The sequence below is a fragment of the Echinops telfairi genome, unplaced genomic scaffold (genome assembly GCF_000313985.2).
Source record: "Echinops telfairi isolate 266 unplaced genomic scaffold, ASM31398v2 ScPeMD7_41;HRSCAF=154, whole genome shotgun sequence".
Taxonomy (NCBI): Eukaryota; Metazoa; Chordata; class Mammalia; order Afrosoricida; family Tenrecidae; genus Echinops; species Echinops telfairi.
The window spans coordinates 2,538,833-2,558,986 of record NW_022103939.1 but is presented as its reverse complement, the minus strand read 5'-3'; the positions used below and the strand labels follow the sequence as shown (position 1 = coordinate 2,558,986).

Genomic DNA, 20,154 nt, shown 5'->3' with positions numbered 1-20,154 from the left:
AGTTTCATTGTGTATTGAACGCTTACTATGCTAAAAAGATAATGATAATCCATTCACAAATACTTATATTTCCTTATATCACCATTAATGTGCTTATAACAAACCCTAATATCTCAGATTATTTAATGGCTCCTCCACAATCACAAACCCATTGTAGGAATTGATGTATTTCTAACTGCTATAGTTCTATTGCTTTGCTACTGATTTTCTTCTGGTAAAAATTATAGCAAGTTACCAGTTCCCTTCATCCTCACATAACCGTGACCTCTGTGCATGTTATCAGTGTCTTTCACTATCAAAAAGGGGCTGTGTTTTAAATCTCTATCAATGCCTTCAGAATTTGGCATGTAGCACATGCAGCAATACTCTTTTATGCATCTTGTTTATCTAGCTTTATCTCCATGAGCTGTGTTTTACATCGATCCTTACTCCAGAAATGTTTTCTTTCCCTTTCCTAAAGAAAATGTCTTAAACATGACTGCCAGGAACACAGAAATTGATAATAGAAACTAACAGAGATTTTTGTCCCTCATTTCCTATATGCTTCCCAGTATCTTCTGATGAAGTACCATGAGACCTTTTAACGGTTCTGTGGAGTTTTCACCTGCAACATTCACTCTTGTGGGTATCCCAGGCCTGGAGGCAGAGCATATCTGGATCGCTGTCCCCTTCTGACTAATGTACGGTATCATCTTCCTGGGAAATGGCATTATTCTTCACATCATCCGAACTGACTCTGCTTTGCACCAACCCATGTACATCTTTCTGGCCATGCTGGCTTTTGTTGAGTTAGGTGTCTCCATCTCCACTTTGCCCACAGTGCTAGGCATCTTCCTTCTGGGCGTGACTAAGGTTAGTTTTGATGGGTGTCTGCTCCAGATGTTTTCCATGCACTCTTTCACCCTCATGGAGTCAGGGGTTCTTCTGGCCATGTCCATTGATCGCTTTGTGGCCATTTACAGCCCACTCCGCTACACAACCATCTTGACAATCCCCCGCATCACTGGGATGGGTGCCGCTATTGCCCTGAGAAGTGTGATGCTCATGCTCCCTCTGCCCATTCTCTTGAAGCGTCTGCCATTCTGTGGCCACAACGTCCTCACGCACTCGTACTGCCTCCACTCAGACTTGATTAAACTGCCTTGTGGAGACACTCGCCTTAATAGCATCCTGGGTCTATTTGTTATTACCTTCACCTCTGGGCCAGACTCACTACTCATTATGGTTTCATATGCGCTAATTCTTCACACGGTACTGAGAATAGCTTCTGGCACAGGGAGGTGGAGGGCACTCAACACATGTGTGTCACACATTTGTGCTGTTCTAGTGTACTATGTGCCCATGATCAGCCTCTCCCTGCTACACCGCTTTGGACGACACTTACCCCCATTCCTGAAGACTATTATGGCTAATGCCTATCTTTTTTTCCCACCTGTAATTAATCCCATTGTCTATAGCATCAAAACCAAAGAAATTCGCAGTAGTATTGTTCGTGTACTATCCAGAAAGAGGAATAGGGTTTAGCTGAGACAGCTATTCAAAGAAAACAGTAACTTGGATCAGACCTTAATTTCTGGGTTTTTGTTTCATGGATAAGGTGTGCGTGTGTGTTTGTGGGGTAATCTATACCTTTATGCCATTTTTAGAAAGGAGTCTTGGTGATGTATTGGTTAGGCATTGGGCTGTGATCCAGGTGGTTGGCAGTTTGAAACTACCAGCAGCTCCGCAGGAGAAAGATTGGGCTTTTGACTTCTAACACTTACAGTCTCAGGAAACCCCACGGAGTCACTAAGAGTCAGCACTGGCACCATGGACGTGAGTTTGGTTTGGAAAAGCTTCAACAGATGGAAAAACAACAGAGCACCAGCTCCTCCTCCTCTCACACATTAGAATGGAGAATGCCATTACTGAGACGTGAATCCAGAACACATACAATTTGACTCAATTCTTTTAATATTAACTCTCATATTCCCTTCTGTGAAATGCAAATTAATCTCTTGGGTGGTTTTTTCCCCAACTACATGTGATTTAGTAAGTGAAAAGAATACGGACACATATGAATAGATATCATATTGTTTCTTTTATATTGAATTATAAAGAAATATGAACTAATCTGAGGTAAAAATAGAACAGTGATTATTTTTCTGGGGACAGAGGTAGAAGAATGGGAAGAAAAAGGAGCAGATTTATGGAAAGGTGAAAATGCTCTATGTAATGTTAGATGTATAAATTACATGATTATATTTATTTGTCGAGTTGGTTCATCTCAATGTATGTGAATATTAGATAAGTGTTCTAAATGATAACAATGAGTGTGAATGGGTTCTGTGTAAAACAATAGATTGTAGAAAACTGGCATGTCAAGAGTTGTTGAAGCTAGATGGTGGCCACAGGGACATTCATTATACTACTCGGTCTACTTTGTATGTATTAACCATTATGTATAATAAAAATCTAAAGAAAATTCTACAAGTAGTGTTGATGTCAGTCTTGGTAGAATATGTACCAGGAACAGAATTTATAATTTGGTCAGAAAAATGTTCTGACCTTGACAAGGAACCAAGGAGCCCTTATGCAGTTGGCTGAACCACAAAGATGGTGGTTCAAACTCACCAGCCACTCAATGAGAAGCTGAGGTGATCCGCTCCCGTAAAGATTTAGTCAGAACCAACCTGATTACAATGAGTTTGGACTTGGGGGTATTAGGAAACGCAATAGTTCAATGATTAGAAAAAAGGTGGTCTGAAAATTAGTTGTGTGTCATCAAGTGGATTCTTACTCATACTGACCCTAAATGATCTGAAAAAACACCAGTCTCCTAATTAGATAATGAGGTTTATTCACGACTAGATATGATAATGAGGTTTATTCAAGACTAGATATGTGCTTTTAATGTGCAACCATTCTCTAATTACTAATACTGTTTAGTCTTTCACCCGGTACTACGTCTCATTGTGTGTCCTTTTTTTATTTAAGTGGAAGAACTCTTCAAATCTTTGGCATACTGTCACAAAATATTATATTTTATCCAGAGTTTCTAATATATTTGGACAAGGGGGATTTAAAAAGTTTATGGAAAAATTAAATTAAGCAGCAACAAAATTTTTCTAAAAGCATTTTGAACTTAATATATCTGATGTAAGCAATTTACATATTAATTTCGCACACATTTTCTGCAAGTCTACAACTTTAATTATATTTCTTTAATAATATATTGGAACAAAATAGATGTATTGATTTTGATGAAATTCAATTCATCAATTTATGTATTTTGTTTATTTCTAAGAAATCTTCACATAATGAAAGGTCATAAATAGTTCTAACATTTAGCAATTAAAAATATGAGTTCTCACAATAGTGTTTAATCCATTAAAATAAATTTTTGTGTGTGATGCCACGATTATTATTTTTAAAATATGAATACTAGCCATTCTTGCCAACTTATAAAAATAGCTTTTTCCATTAAAGTGCCTTGACAAATTTTTGAGAATAAGTTTTATGTTATATATGGGCATTTATTTCTTGAATATTTAATTACATATAATTTGTTAATGAATATGAATAAACCACTTTCTTCATAATTGTAACTTAAAAATAGTCTTAGAACAAGATAGTAGTCATCCTAGCTTTTTATTAGTTTTCAAAATTGTGTTGATTCTTCTATGCCATTTGTGTTTTCATATACATTTTATAAGCATATGTGACAATTTTTTTTAAAAACTGAATTTTACCTTGGTTTTGTTGAATATATAACTAATTTAAAGGGAATAGAATGCCATGAAATATTAAAAATTTCAAAATGTAACTTAAAATTTTTCTCAATTTATTTTGGTATTATTCTTTGAAATCTCTATACAGTTCTATATAGGTCTTATTATACCTCTCCTATCTATATTATATTATATTTATCAGAGAAAATTTAGTAACAAACATCTTACTTTGATTCTTTTTTATTAAGTCATTTTGTTGGGGGCTTGTACAATCCCTATCACAATCCACACATACATCCACACATACATCCATTGTGTCAAACAAGTACATTTGTTTCCCTCATCGTTCTCAAAACATTTGCTTTCCACTTGAGCCCTTGGTATCCACTCCTCTTTTTCCCCTCCCTCCCTGCTCCTCCATCCCCCATGAACCCTTGATAATTTATAAATTATTATTTTGTCATATTTTACACCATCCAATGTCCCCTTTCACCCACTTCTTCACTGTCCGTCCCCCAGGAAGGAGGTTATATGTAGATCCTTGTAATCTGTTCCCCCCTTCTTCCCCACCTTCTCTCCACCCTCCCGGTATCATCATTTTTACCACTGGTCCTGAGGGATTCATCTGTCCTGGATTCCCTGTGTTTCCAGTTCCTATCTGTATGAGTGTACATCCTCGTGTCTAGCTGGATTTGTAAGGTAGAATTGGGAACATGGTTGTGGTGGGGCGCAGGTCGTGAGGAGGGTATAGGAGGTCTGGCAGGGCTGGATCAAGAACAATTTAGCTGAGAGAAATTCCTAAAACCCAAATGAAGACTGAACATGATAGTAGGACAAGAGGAAAGTAAAAAGAAACAGCGGAAAGAACTAGGAGGCAAAGGCATCTACAGAGATCTAAATAAAGGCATATACATATGTAAATATATTTATATAAGATGAGGGGGAAATAGACCTATGTACATATATTGATAGGTTTGGTATTGAGGAAACAGATGGACAGTGGGCCCCTACTCAAATACTCCCTCAACACAAGAAAACTTTGTTCTAATAATTCGGCAGTCTGAGATGCTCACCTTTCCGACATGATTGCTGAAGGCAAAAGGAGGTGCATAAGCAAATGTGGTGAAGAAAGCTGATGGTGCCCGGCTATCAAAAGATATAGCATCTGGGGTCTTTAAGGCTTGAAGATAAAGAAGTGGCCACCTAGCTGAGAAACAACAAAGCCCACATGGAAGAAGCACACCAGCTGGTGTGAATATGGGGTGTTGAAGGGATCAAGTTCAGGCATCAAAGTACAAAAAATCATATCATTGTGAATGAGGGCGAGTGCAGAGTGGGGACCCAAAACCCACCTGTACGCAACTAGACATCCTCTTACAGAGGATTCGAGGGGAGGAGAAATGCCAGTCAGGGTGCAGTGTAGCAGTGATGAAACATACAACTTTCCTATAATTCCTACTTTGATTTTAAGTTGTTTTCTTACCCATGAAACCAAAACCTTCTTAATGAGTTTTGAGAGGTTGAGGAAATCCTGACCTATCCTCCAAAAGCACTGATATTCCACCTGATCACGACAGAAGCTGGTATGCAGCATTGTAAATTAGTCTTTTCCAGCTAGAAAAGACTACTGTATCAAATAATCATCACATAGTAACTTAATCTTTCATTAAATCTTGAGAGTTCTCATGGTACACGTGGTAGAAGGATATATCTTCAGGATCTTTCTTCCTCAGTAACCATTAAATTCTAGGTCACCAGGAATATCTTTCTGATTCACACTCAGTAACCATTGGTCGGACTAGACTTCCAGAACAATATTTTAAAATTTTGGTGTTCTCAAATCCTCTAAAATGCGTAAGCATTTGCAAATTGTTTATTGAACTCAGAAATAATAGATTTTAGTAATAGTACTAGACAAAGTAATAATAGCATTATTAATTTGAGATAATAAAAATTTTATTTATAACAATAGTAAGTCGACTTTGAGCCACTTGTTTCTAGAAATAAAGACTTTGCATATGGTATTTATAGAATGACTGCAGGAATCCAGGGCAGATGAGCCCTACAGGACCAATGGTGTGAGTGGTGAAACAGGGAGGGTAGAGGGAGAGTGGGTAGGAAATAGGGAACCGGTTACAAGGAACTATATGTGATCTCCTCCCTGGGGGATGGACAACAGAAAAGTGGGTGAAGGGAGATGTCGGACAGGGCAAGATATGACAAAATAACAATTTATAAACTATCAAGGGCTTATGAGGGAAGGGGAAGCAGGGAGGGAGGGGAAAAGGAGGACGTAATGCTGGGATTTAAGTGGAGAAAAAATGTTTTGAAAATGATGAGGGCAATGAATGTACAAATGTGCTTTACACAATTGATGTGTGTATGGATTGTGATAAGAGTTGTAGGAGCCCCTAATAAAATGATTTAAAAAAAAAAAGAAAAACAAAACAAGAAAAAAAAAGAAGAAGCAAAGAATGAAATTTCTTTAAAAAAAAAAGCATGACTGCTAGGAATAAACCATTATCATTTTCCTTTTCAATTCTCAGGTTTTTTTGGGGGGGGGGTTCTGATATTTTTGACAAGACACAATTATTTTCTGTGTTTTCATTTCAAAAATATTGCTTAGAAGTTTTTAACTTGAATGCCTTGTTATTAATGACTAGTATATCAAAACACAAGTTAATTTTTGCACATTGAGCTTGATAAAATATATGTCGTATGCTACTTTCTGTATTTTCTTGTATTCTTTAGGATGTTTTATGTTGATGATCACATAATATTTGAATAAAAACAGTATACCTATTAGTTTCCAATGTGCAAGCTAGTTTACTGTTTTGTTGAATTTAAAGGGACCTCCAATCTAATGTTGAATCCTATAACAGAAGATGCTCTTCACTTGTTCTTCAATTGGCAAAGGCCTTCCTCCCACAGCATCCTACAGCTCTACAGGATTTGATATTCCATTGAAAAACTTTCTATACAGAAATAGAAATCAGATGATTCAATGATAGAAACATAGAATTATAAACACAGAGGTTAAAAATCGAATTATAAACACAGAGGTTAAAAATCGAATTATAAACACAGACGTAAATTTATTCACCTACAGGCAAATGATCTCTACCAAAGTTGAAAATCTATTCAATAGAAAAAGAACTTATCTCTTTCACAAATGGTCCTGGATCAACCAGATGTCCATATGGAGAAAATTCATTAGAATCTAAACCTCACACATTGTTAAAACTAATTTTAAAAGAATCAATCGTTTAAATCTTAAGGCTAAAACTATAAAGTTCCTAGAACATAATGTAGGATCAAAACTCAGGGACCTAATTTTCAGCATAAATAGCCTATCAAACAAAACTGAAAATGTATGATTGTCAGAAAGATAAATTAAAGGACTTGGAACATGTAAATATTAATAATTATGCTCATCAAATGAGTTTACCAAGCAGTAAAATGAGATTTTACAGATTGGGGGGAAATCTTCGGAAGTGTTATAAGTGAAAGATGGGTTGTTAGGTGCTGTTCATTGATTCTGACTCACAGGGACCCTGTGTCCAACAGAACACACCACCGCCTGAGCCTGTGCCATCCTCACAGTTGTTCTTGTGTTTGACCACACTGTTGTAGCCAGTATGTCAGTCTATTCTGTTGAGGGCTTTTTCCTCTTTGGTTACCTTCCACTTCACAAAGCATGTCCTTCTTCTGGCACTGTTCTCCCGAAACCGTTTGTAAAGCATGTGTCAAGTCCTTGCCTCTAGGAAGCATTCTGACTGTACTTCTTCCAGACAAGGTTATTTGTTGTTTTATAGTCGATGGTACTTTCAGTATTCTCTGCCAGCACCAGAGTTCGAAGGCATCAATTCTTCTTCAGCCCTCCTTATTCAATATCCAACTTTCCCATGCATATGAGGGGACTGAAAATACCATGGCTTGAGTCCAGCACACCTTAGTCTTTAAAGTGACATACTAGCTTTTCAACACTTTAAAGAGTTCTTGCACAGCAAATTAACTCAATGAAATGTGTCACTTGATCTCTTGACTGCTGCTTCCATAAACATTGATTGTGGACTCAAGCAATACAAAATTATTGACAACATGATTCTTTCCTCTGTTTATCATGATGCTTTTATCTATTAGTCAAATTGTGAAGATTTTGGGGTTATTTACATTGAGTTGTAATCCATACTGAAGGCTACAACCCTCCAAGTGCATCATGTTCTCCTTACTCTTAACAAGAAAGGTTGTGTCATTTGTATATCGAAGATTGTTAATAAGCCTTCCTTGCATCTTGATGCTGAAGTCTTCTTATAATCCAAGTTCTCTGATTATTTCTTCAACATACAGATTTAATAAACATTGTGAGAGAATACAAAACTGACTCACACCTTTCCTGATTTAACAATTTAGTATTCCCTTGTTCTGATTACATACAAATGTGTACACCTGTAGACAAATTAGAACACATGTTGTACACATGTACAAATTCAGAATGAGCACGGTGAAGTGTTCTGAAAATCACTTTCTCAAGATTGTGCATGAACTTGTTATGATTAACACAGTTGAATGAATTTGCATAGTCAAAAAAAACACAAATGAACATCCTTCTCGTAACCTTTGCTTTCAGCCAAGATCCATCTGACATCAACAATGATATCCCTTGTTATACTCCTCTTCTTAATCAGGCCTGAATTTCTCACAGTTCTCAGTCTGGCAGCTCCCAGTAATGCTACAACCATTGTTGGATGATCTTCAGCACAATTTTGCTTGCATGTTATATAAGTGATATTGTTCTACAGTTTATGCATTCTGTTGGGCCATCTTGCTATGGAATGTGGCCAAGTGGAAATCTTCTAATTTCCTGGCAGAGAGAACTGAGTGCTTTTTGTACTTCATCAGTTTATTGAAACATTTTTTTGGTATTCCATCAATTCCTGGATCCTCGTTTTTGGCTAATGCTTTCCATAGAGCTTGAACTTTTTCTTTCATTACTATTGCTAATTGCTCATACGCTACCCCTTGAAATGGTTGACTGCTGATGAGTTATTTTTGGTACAGTGCCTCTATGTATTCTTTCCATCTTCTTCTTGTGCTTCCTGCCTCATTCAATATTTTGCTCAAAAAATCTTTCGATATTGCAATATGGTATTTGAATTTTTCTTTAGTTCTTTCATGTTCAGATACATTGAGCATGTTCTTTATATTTGGTTTTCTCTTTTTAATTAAAATATCTATTTTATTGGGGGCTCTTACAGCTCTTATAACAATCCACACATCAATTGAATCAAGCATATTTTTACATATGTTGCCATCATTATTTTTAAAACATTTACTTTCCATTTGAGCCCTTGGAATCAGCTCTGTTCTCCCTCCCTCCCCCCCACCCTTGTGATCCCTTAATAAATTATTATTTTCATATCTCATATCTACCGCTGTCTCCTTTCTCTCGTGGTTTCTGTTGTTTGTGCCTTGTGGGAGGTGGTGGTGGTGGTTATGTGTCTATCATTGCAATCGGCTCTCCTTTCCTCCCTTTCTCTCCCATCCTTCCCCCGACTCTCCTGGTATCACTGCTCCCATTCCTGCTCCTGGATTCTGTGTGTCTGTCCTGAGCACTTATCTCTTTTCTGTACCTGTGTACATGCTCCAGTTTATCCCGCAGTGAAAGGCAGGACTGGAGTCATGATAGTGGGGGGTGAGGAAGCCTCGAGGAACCAGAGGAATATTGTATGTTTCATTGGTGTTATACTGCGCCCTGCTTGTCATCCCTTCCTTGTTATCTTTCTGTGAGGGGATGTCCCATTGTCTTCAGATGACCCTCCTAGTTGTCAACAATATGGGTTTTATGTTTGGGTCTTCTGATGCCTGTTAACTGATCCCATCGACAACTCATGATTGCATAGGCTGATGTGTTTCTTTGATGTGGGCTTGTTGCTTCTCTGTTAGATGGCTTGTTTAATTTCAAGCCTTTAAGAGACTAGACGGTATATCTTTGGATAGCCAGGTACCATCAGCTTTCTTCACCACATTTATTTATGCACCCATTTTGTCTTCAGTGATAAGTGCTGGGAGGGTGAGCATCACAGAATTCCAGGTTGTTAAAACAAAGTGTTCTTGTGTTGAGGCAGGACTTGAGCTGAGGCCCGAAGTCTGTCCACTACCTCAGTGTGCTGCCATATAAATATATGTACATAGGCCAATACCTCTATTTTCATGAATTAATGTATTTACATATGTACACACCTATGTGTATGCCTCTGTCCATAGCTTTGCTTCCTAGATCTTTCATCTGTTTCCTTTTAACTTCCTCCTGCCCCGTCATCCTGGTTCATCATCACCCATATTCTGCCTCCTAGTAATTCCTCTCAGTTAGATCGCTGCTGCTCCAACACCCCCAGGATCTCTGCATCCTCCTCGTTGTTCGTTTTAATTCCCTAGTTGTCCTCCTGTCTATGACGTTGTTTGCTCACCACTCCACCCCCTTGCCTCCTCCCCCCAACTCCCTACAGTTGCTTTCTCCTGGAGCTTGTTTCCCATGCCTATCTTATATAGGTAGGCAAAACCAACAGCAGAGACAACACAAAGATTGAATAAAAAAAAAAAAGAGTAATAACTAAGAAAAATAAAAAGCCTATACATTTGTTTCCTAATCTAGGTCTTTGCACATTTCTTTACTTTGTCATTTGTTCTACTCAGGTAATTTTCTATTCGCTCTTGGACTTTATTATTTGTTCCATTTACTTAGCTACTCTATGATTAAGAGCAAGTTTCAGAGACTCTTCCATCATCCACTTTGAGCTTTTCCTTCTTTCCTGTGTGACCTTTCGTTTTCTTTATGTATGATGTTCTTTGTATAACCCAGCAGCTCATCCGGTCTTTTGTCATTAGTGTTCAATGCAGTACAGCTCTTCTTGAAATGTTCTTGAAATTTAGGTGGCTCATGCTCAAGGTCATATTTTGGTTCGTATCAACTTGTTTTAACTTTCTTCAACATCAAACTGAACTTATATTTAAGGAATTCATAGTTCATTCTAGTGGTCTCTTGGCCTTATTTTAGCTACTGATATTGAGCTTCTTTATCATCTTTTTCTACAGAAGCATGTTATTTTATTTCTGTGTATTTCATTTGGGGAATTTGTGTGTATAGTCACTATTTGTGTTGTTAAAAAAAGATAATTGTTATGAACATGGCATTGTCTTTCAATATTCTATTATGTGAACTCCAGCTTCATTCCATCACCAAGACCATATTTTGTGACTACTGTTTCTTCCTCATTATTTACAACTTTTATATTCCATTTTCCCTGAAATTATCAATACATCTTGATAACATGTTTCATCAATTGTATACTGAAGTCGCTAGTAGAAAATTTCAGTTTCTTCATCACTAGTTTTAGTGTTGGCACATGAATTACAACAATTGCATGATTTAATTTGGTTTTTTTATTTTGGTATATATAAATATATCATCCTATCACAGACACCATGTTACTTCAAGATGGATCTTAAAATGTCGTCTTGACGATGAATTTGAGGCCATTCCTCTTGCACCTTGCAAAATTCTTCAGCAATATTTTCACTCAAAGATACCAATTCTTCTTTGGTCTTCTTATTCACTGTTCAATTTTCACATGCATATGAGATTGAATATACTATGACCTGGGGCAGGCATACCTTAGTCCTTATAGTGACATCTTTGTTCTTAATGCTTGAAAGAGGTCTTTGGTAATACATTTGTCCAATGCAATACGTCATTTAATGTCTTGTCTGCTTTAATGAATACTGACTCCAGAATTAAACAAAACTCTGAAAGCTTTAGTCTTTTCTCAGTTCATCACAATGTTGTCTACTGATGTAGTATGTAAAAATTACATGAAATGGCACTGACCAATTTATATAAAGTTGATGAAATCCAATCTAATATGCTGTGTGAACTTCATGTAAAACACAATAAAATGAGGAATATTACTTTTTTAAGTACTGGGCATGATGTCATCACATATAAGATGTACATAACATGTACATTTTCAAAGGAAAGGAGAAGTCTGGATAGAAGGTAGGGAGATAGTGAAGGATAAGATGGAGGGAAGAGAATTAAGATGTGCAGCAACCTACTCATAGCTCAGTATGCAAGAGACCTTGAAGTATATGCTAGTACTGATCACACTGATAACATTGTTGACTTTATAAAAATAATCAAAAGAAAGCTAAAATGGGAAGAGTGAGGCTATAGGAAACTGAAATCTCAATTATGATGAGAGGCAAGTAATTAAGTTAAAAATACTTATTTAAGTAGATTAGAAATTACACAGGGACATATTTGATTTAAATGGGTGTTACATGTTTTCAAACTTAGTCAACAAGAAAGTACCTTGGCTTAAAAATAAAACTTGGGTATAAGAATTTATTTTCAGTAGAAAAGAAATAGAAAAAAAAAAGGACAAAGTGTGAAGATTTCTTTAAGTGTACCAATTATTCAGGGCATTCAATTTTGTGGATAAACCCATGAGGGCTGCCATTAAACCTTATGAGTCTCTCAGGGTTTAGGCAAGTGGATGGGAAAATCCATCAATCCATGTCCTTAACCCCTCCTCCTTTCCACACACTCCTTAGGAAATATTAAAACAGTGGCTAGCAGTTTTCTTTTTTATTTGAGCTCAGGAAATGAAACCTGGGTCCCTGAATGCCAGAAACCTTGCTATAAGTGTGCTGGATGATGAAACCACTGCTGTGTGCTCTATTAGACTTTGTAAAGAGGGAAGAGTCCGGATTGTGGAGATAAAAAACAGTGTGACAAACTATCTGCAAATAGGTCACAGTATGATATTGGGAAAGGATCCTAACAGTTACCAAACCTTTTCCATTCCATGGCTTTAACACAGTGCTGTTCAGAATTCAGAAGTAGAAAGAAGAATGGTGGAACAAAACATTTGAGGAACTGAGATTGGAATTTCAGGAGGAAAATTGTTTGATGACTGCAAAGTAAATGAAGATCTGAAAATACACCTCAGGCATCTGGTAAGAACAAAGTGAGCTCGTGACAATGACTGAGGACTTAATTTTATAAATAACAAGTACACTCCCATGATTTGGGATCACTAGCTTCTATAAAATGCTCTCTCCATGCCTTTTACCAGGCAATCAGGTAGATATTACCTTCCACATGCCACCACCACCCCCATTTGTACCTTTAAGGAAAGTCTCATATTTTAGTTCTTGTCTCAAAGGATAGGTAGGGTATTTCTGACTTATTTAGGGGAAGAAAAAGTCTCACCACCATTAATGTCAGATGTCTGTAATTAGGAGTAAATGAGAATAAGAGTACATGATTGATTACCCACTGGTTTGGTTGGGCTGTGAGCAAGCATTGGGCTCCTAGCAGCAAGGTTTTGGAATTGATATTCCATGAGAGAAAGCTGGGACTGTCTATGTCCATATGATTAACAATCTTGGAAGCAGTATGGAGCAGTTCTACTCTGTCTGAATCAGAGCTGTTTGGAGTCAAAATCAATTCCATGGCAGGGGATGGATTGTGGACTGACTATCCTAAATCTATGTCACAACATTTAGTGTAATCTCCCTCAGATAATACATTCCTTTCTCACTTCATTTCCCCCTTGAAATTTATCAAATTTAACCAGAATGGTTTTCTTCATTGTGAACATGCCTGATCACATTCAGTAAGTAATAAGCTGACTTTGATAACTTGCATGGATTGAAACCAATTTTATTAAAGAGTCTGGAGAAGAATTAAATAACAGAACCCTATTCTTTACAGAATCACAAATATCCCTTAATAAATGGCTTTAGAACTTACAAAGGATAAAATGTACAATTTTTATGATTTTGGTCACAGAAAACATTTTAAAGAAGGTATAATAGGCCAAGGTTTCAGACAGTTCATTTGTCAATTGAGTTGGGAAGTTATTACATTTTAATATTTATTTTAGTGAACAATTCTTTCAAATCATTTCTTGCACCTTCAAGTGTCACCTCTTCTCTTTTCTGCCCAGTACTTTTTGGGAAGCTTTAACTTAGTCTATTAATCCTTGATTGTATTATAATAGATGTTTATATATTAGTTCAAAATCTATTTCAAATTGTTATAAATCCCTATATTTCAGTTACAATCAATGAACCCAAATGGCCAAATCTTAGACAGATGGAATTGAACACATGGGTGTTTATATGGCTTAGTTGCTCATTCTTCCATAGTTCTATCTCCTTTGTTTACACATTGAGCTGCAAATTCTAAGGTTGGCAGCTAAAAACCAATTGTTGCTTTGAAAGAGAAAGATGAAGATGTCTGCACATATGAAGATTTATACTTTTGGGAGCTTATATGAAATCACTATGAGGAAGAGTTGACTAGCTGTCAGTAACTTTGGTTATTGTTTTCTTGTTGTTTATGTTCTACGAAGGGGTCTTTATCTCTGTACATTGCTACTGCTCATTCTCTTGCCTCCTAGGACTTCCTTTCCTCCAAGAAGTCTGCAATATATCTTGAATTTCAACTGATTAGTCTGATATTTTTCGCTCACAGCTAAATGTAAGAATTTTAGCTGTAAGAACTATCAGCAAAAGGAAAAGCAGCTTGACCAAAAATTTGAAATAGCAGAGAACTTTGACAAGGAGAAGTCAATATAACCTATGCTTGAGTTATTTTTTTCTCAAGTCTCCATCAGTCTAACCAAATTCAGATGCTACAACTTACATAATACAGCTTGATAAATAATTTTTGCTTTGGATATCAATTTGTTGGAATCTGGGTATTTATTCATCCAAATTGACATTTCTCAGTTACAAAGGATTTGGATCAATAGATTACTAGAGAAGAGCAGAAATGTAGGTAATGCAGAAATTCATCAAACTGATTAAATCATTTCCCATCTAAAGGAAAGCATCTAATTTTGGTTGAGGGAAGTCACAGAAAAGCCAGCAATTGCCATCTTAAGCAGGTGATTTTACTGATTATAAATACAGTCTGCTTGCCATGTAACATTGTGAAGTGTTGCTTGTGAGTGTTTTCTTTGAATTATGTGTATATATGAATTAGACTTTTCCTATCAACAATATTTGTGAGAAGGATAATATGATCACAGAGATCTATCGAAATAAAAACAAATACACAGATTGATGATGAAGAGTGAAAATTGAAGAAGCAGAGCTGAACTGAGTGAAAGACGTATTTGTCTGTATCAGAAGACCCTTAGATATCATGCTCATTTCCAATTCCACTGTCTTCATGCCCTCTGTGTTGACACTAGTAGGGATCCCAGGGCTGGAGTCTGTGCAGTGCTGGATTGGGATCCTGTTCTTTGCCATGTACCTCATTGCAACGATCGGAAACTTCTTGCTGCTGGCCGTCATACAATCAGAACACAGCCTCCATGAGCCTATGTACATCTTCCTAGCCATGCTCGGAACCACGGATATTGGACTTGCTACTAGCATTATGCCCAAGATGCTTGGAGTGTTCTGGTTTCATATGCCAGAAATTTATTTTGACTCTTGCTTGCTTCAAATGTGGTTTATACACACTTTTCAGTGCATTGAGTCAGGCATCCTGCTTGCTATGGCTTTTGATCGTTACATCGCCATCTGTTACCCTCTGAGGCATGCCACCATCTTAACCTTCCAGCTAGTCATCCAAATAGGTACTGCAGTAACTCTCAGGGCTGCTGCCCTTGTAACCCCCTGCCTAATACTGATCAAGAGCCGTCTTAAATTTTATCACACAACAGTCATCTCACACTCCTACTGTGAGCATATGGCGATTGTGAAACTTGCTGCAGGAAATATTTGGATCAACAAGATCTATGGTTTATTTGTGGCCTTTACAGTTGGAGGATTTGACATCATATTCATTACCTTGTCCTACATCCAGATATTGACCACCGTTTTACGTTTGCCCCAGAAGGAAGCTAGGTTTAAAGCATTTGATACTTGTATCACTCACGTTTGTGTCTTCCTCCAGTTCTATCTCCTAGCCTTCTTTTCCTTCTTTACACATAGGTTTGGTTCTCATATCCCCCCTTATATCCACATTCTCTTTTCTAGCGTTTACTTGCTGGTCCCTCCATTTCTTAATCCACTTGTTTATGGTTTAAAGACAAGACAAATACGCAGTCATGTTGTGAAAATGTTCAATGTTTAATATCTGAACTAATTAATATGTTCACAACTTCTTTGAGCAATAATAATCATCTGTCAATAGAATCATAAAATCTTCTACATTATCTGAGATTATTGGATTTCTGTTTAATTAGTTCTTAAAATGTATCAGCATCAAATCTGATTTCCAGATCAGCATAACTAATGACTATTCATCAAAAATATTGTGGATCCTACCTGAGTGATATAACTGATGAATGTAGAAAGAGGTAGCAACATAATAAATACACACATTTTCAGTCTCCTGTTTCATATTTAGTCCCTGGTCAAGTTTCCTCCTCCAAGAATTCTTCCTCAAAAAATTCATGAATCTCCATCAATGCAAGAACTCTTTGTTCTAATAACCTGGCATTTTGTGGCGCTCACCCTTTAGACAAGATTGTTGAAGAAAAAAATGGGTGCATAAGCAAATGTGGTGAAAAAAGCTGATGGTGCCCAGCTATCAAATGGTCTTACAGGCTCAAAGATAAACAAGCAACAATCTAGCTGAGAAGCAACAAAGCCCACATGGAAGAAGCACACCAGCGTGTGTGATCATGAGGTGTCGATGGGATCAGGGATCAGGCATCAAAGAACAAAAAAAACATCAATGTGAATGAGTGGGAGTGTGGAGTGAAGACCAAAAGCCCATCTGTAGAAAATTGGACATCCACTCACAGAAGGGTCACAGGAAGAGGCAAGCCAGTCGGTGTGCAGTACAACACAGACAAATCAAACTTTCCTCTAGTTTTTTAATGCTTCCTCCTCCCTAGTATCACGACCCCAATTCAACCTTACAAATCCAGCTAGAACAGATTATGTACACTGGTACAGATAAGAGCTCACAATACAGAGAATCCAGGACAGATAAACCCCTCATGACCAATAAAGAGAACAGTGATATCAGGAGGGTTGGAAGAAGGTGGTGGTGGGCGGGAGAAATGGGTAATACTCACTTATAACCCCCCACCCCAGGAGGACCAACAACAGAAACATGGGTGAAGGGAGACAGCAGTCAGTGTAAGACGTGAAAAAAAATGTATAAATTAACAAGGATTCATAAGGGAATGAGGGTGGGGCAGGGAAGAAAGAAATGAGGAGCTTATACTAAAGGCTCAAGTAGAAAGAAAATGTTTTGAAAATGATGATGTCAACATATGTGCAACGGTGCTTGGCATGGATGTATCTGTGGATTGTAATGAGAACTCTAAGAGCCCCCAATAAAATCATTAAAAAAGAAGATTCATGAATTATGCCTCTTTTACATTTAAATTAAATACACCCAAAGTACTTGTTCAGGTGCTCATAAGACAAGCTGCTAACCTGATTTATTTCTTTGTTATTAATATCTCAATCATTTTTTATTATGTAAAATGTATCTTTAATATATTCTTATTCCTATATCTTTATAAATCTGATGAGAAATGAAAAGTTTCAACTGTTAAATGCATTGCCACCGTTATTCAAGAAGTTAAAACACATAATGCGTGAACACTCAGCTGTTCTATCTTTGACATCAATATTGTTTTATAGTACCTCTACCTTTTACTTACTTTTCTAATCAAACAAATGTTATCAGATGCCTGCAATATTATAGATATTATGCTAGAGATTCATGATTCTCTGGTAAACCTTATACAATACCCGTGGTTAATGAGTTTGTGGATTTTAATTCCTCAGAGAGATTAAAAAAAAAATACTGTAGAGGCAATGCATAAGATGTGGGGTATACAAAGGCTGATGCACTGGTTTCAAATTGAGAGTAATCAGGATAGTTGATTTTCTTTTATTTAATTGTGTTTTTCAATTAGTCTAATATTTTGCAAATTAGAAATGATGAATGAATAACCCAAAATCTTAGGAGCCACCTTGCCAAGGTAGGTGATTGAGACAATGTGGAGCAGAGTATGAGTTAAGAGAATTTCATACTTGTTTGCCATCTTTATTAGGATTTCAATGTACATTTTTTTTTTAGACAAGGAAATATATTAAAAAAAATTTAAATGGCCATGAGTATTTTTTATAGTTGGCTGGACTTAATGTTAAATGCTATGATGAATTGTGGCAGTTTTTTTTCTTTTATTAAAGCTCCATGTTTGTGAGTGTGTGTGCGCGTGTGTATGTTGTGTCTGTGTATTTGCCTATTTGAACATCATAAGTGCATGCTTTAGTGCAGTGGTTCTCAACCTTCCTCATGCCGCGACCCTTTAATACAGTTTCTCATGTTGTGGTGAACCCCCAACCATAAAGTTATTTTCACTGTTATTTCATAACTGTAATTTTGCTACTGTTATGATTTGGGCGACCCCTGTGAAAGGGTCCTTGGATCCCCAAAGGGGTCATTGAAAACCTCTGTTTTAGTGGATATGAAACATGATGTGTCCAATAAAATAAAATATTTACAAAGAATTCTATACTTAAAATGATAAATATCACAGAGAGGAATCACGGCAAATCTAAAGAAATCGCTGTATTCATTCACGGATTAGAACTCTTAAAATTGTTAGAATGTTAATTAGCTTTAAAATGATCAGAAAGTTCAAGGCCACAAATAGATTTCTGATTTCTCTTTTTGTACGAGGCATTAAATGGAAATACAAAATTATTCAGAAATGAAAGTTTCAGGAGAACTAGGAAATGTATAAAGTATAATTAGGACATGTGAAATGGATCCATCATCAAGTTTAAAGAGACTTCCTTCAACCAAATTTAGAACAGCTTGAGCATTAGCACAAATAGCAGTGTTAATGGATTATTACTAACAAATTTAATAGATTATAAGCCACAACATAAATTCAGATTCCATGTGTTCATACAGATTTAAATAAAGCAGTACATAACTAAAAAGTGAAACAATGATTTTTCTCACAGTTTCAAGGCATGAAATAAATATAGGAGGAATCATTGATCAAAAGGTTTTATGGTAAGCAGATATTTATATAGTGTGACATTATCTTACCACATATTGTTTATGGATTATAATTAGAAATACTGTATGTTACAAGTAAGAAATCAGAATAATATTCTAAGAAATGCTTAAAATAAACAACATTAATACTAGCATATAGAGGTGTCCTATTATTCTTGTATGATAAACAAAGAAAGACCACATTATTTTTTGGTAGTCAAAACATAAACACAGCAAATTAATAAAGCAAGGAAACAAAATAACCTAAATCTCATCATGAAGAAATATCAAAGAAAGTCAAATAATGGCCATTCTAAATAAAAAAACATTTTCCTCAAAAATACAAAGATGAACAAAAAGAGGAAAAGATGAAGAAAGGGTGTGGAAATGCTGCAGATGAGAAATGTCGTGAACAGTCAATGAAACATGAAAAGATATAAGTAAATTAAATTAACTTTGTGATCCTGGATTGGATTCTCAGCAAATTAAAATGCAGTCATAAAATCCAAACTGAAGCAACTCCCTACATCTGAATGTTCACTGTTGATGTAACTGTTGTTTTATTTCAATGCTAATTTTTAAAAATTATTTTTGTAGCAATAGTTTTACCTACCCTTATATTCTCCCTGTAAATGATATTATATCCATTCATTCTTTGTTTTTAAGCAGTTTTACTGGCACATAACTCTAATATACAATTCAATAGTTCAATTATATCAAGAAGAGTTGTACAATCAGTACCACAATCAACTTTAGAACATTTTCTTCTTTTTTATAGTTATTATTACTAGCTCTGCACCCCCCAACCTCCCCTGCCATATCCCCAATCAACCATTAAATCAGTTACTGTCTCTATAGATTTACTTATCATTGATTTCATACACGAAAAAACATATAAACCAACAACAAAGATACTAAAACAATAAAATAGAGACAAACCATAGAGAAGTAAAAAATATTAAAAATTAGAACCAATTTATAATGGATCAAATGTGATCAAATAATAAGGTGTGCATTTTAAGCTCACTACATCCGCAGTCATCTACTTTCCAATGCACTCCGGATACTAGCAGGGCTAGTCACATCCCTGCTCTATGGCGAGAGGGGATTCACTAGAGACTTAATCCATGTGTATTTTTGGTTCACATTTATTTGTTTTTCTAAAAAACTGAAGAACAAAACACTTTCAAATAGATCAAAAGGAAGAAAAAATGATAAGAAATTACATTTTAACCTATCATCATTAACTATAATGATCTCTGTCTGATAGGAAGGCTATTCACAACCCTCTGGTCACAGGGAACTGACTGGAGGTGTAATTTTTGTGGGGACACTGTAAATGGATTTTGAGGTTCCACTGCCATTCACAGTCAACTGAAAATC

The 20,154-nt window shown here is 36.3% G+C and overlaps 1 protein-coding gene and 1 pseudogene across 1 annotated transcript; both read left to right on the top strand.

Annotated features, from left to right (window-relative positions):
- The first annotated feature begins 570 nt into the window (after positions 1 to 570).
- LOC101653437 lies at positions 571 to 1,524 on the top strand (annotated as a pseudogene).
- Positions 1,525 to 14,928: 13,404 nt separating this feature from the next.
- Positions 14,929 to 15,867, top strand: LOC101653122 (olfactory receptor 52A1-like). The gene has a single exon (XM_004717503.1). The coding sequence runs from the start codon at positions 14,929 to 14,931 to the stop codon at positions 15,865 to 15,867; it is 939 nt and encodes a 312-aa protein (XP_004717560.1).
- The last annotated feature ends 4,287 nt before the right edge of the window (positions 15,868 to 20,154 follow it).

Coding starts and splice junctions, on each gene's coding strand:
- LOC101653122 (XM_004717503.1), top strand. CDS start 14,929: ATGCTCATTTCCAATTCCACTGTCTTCATGCCCTCTGTGTTGACACTA.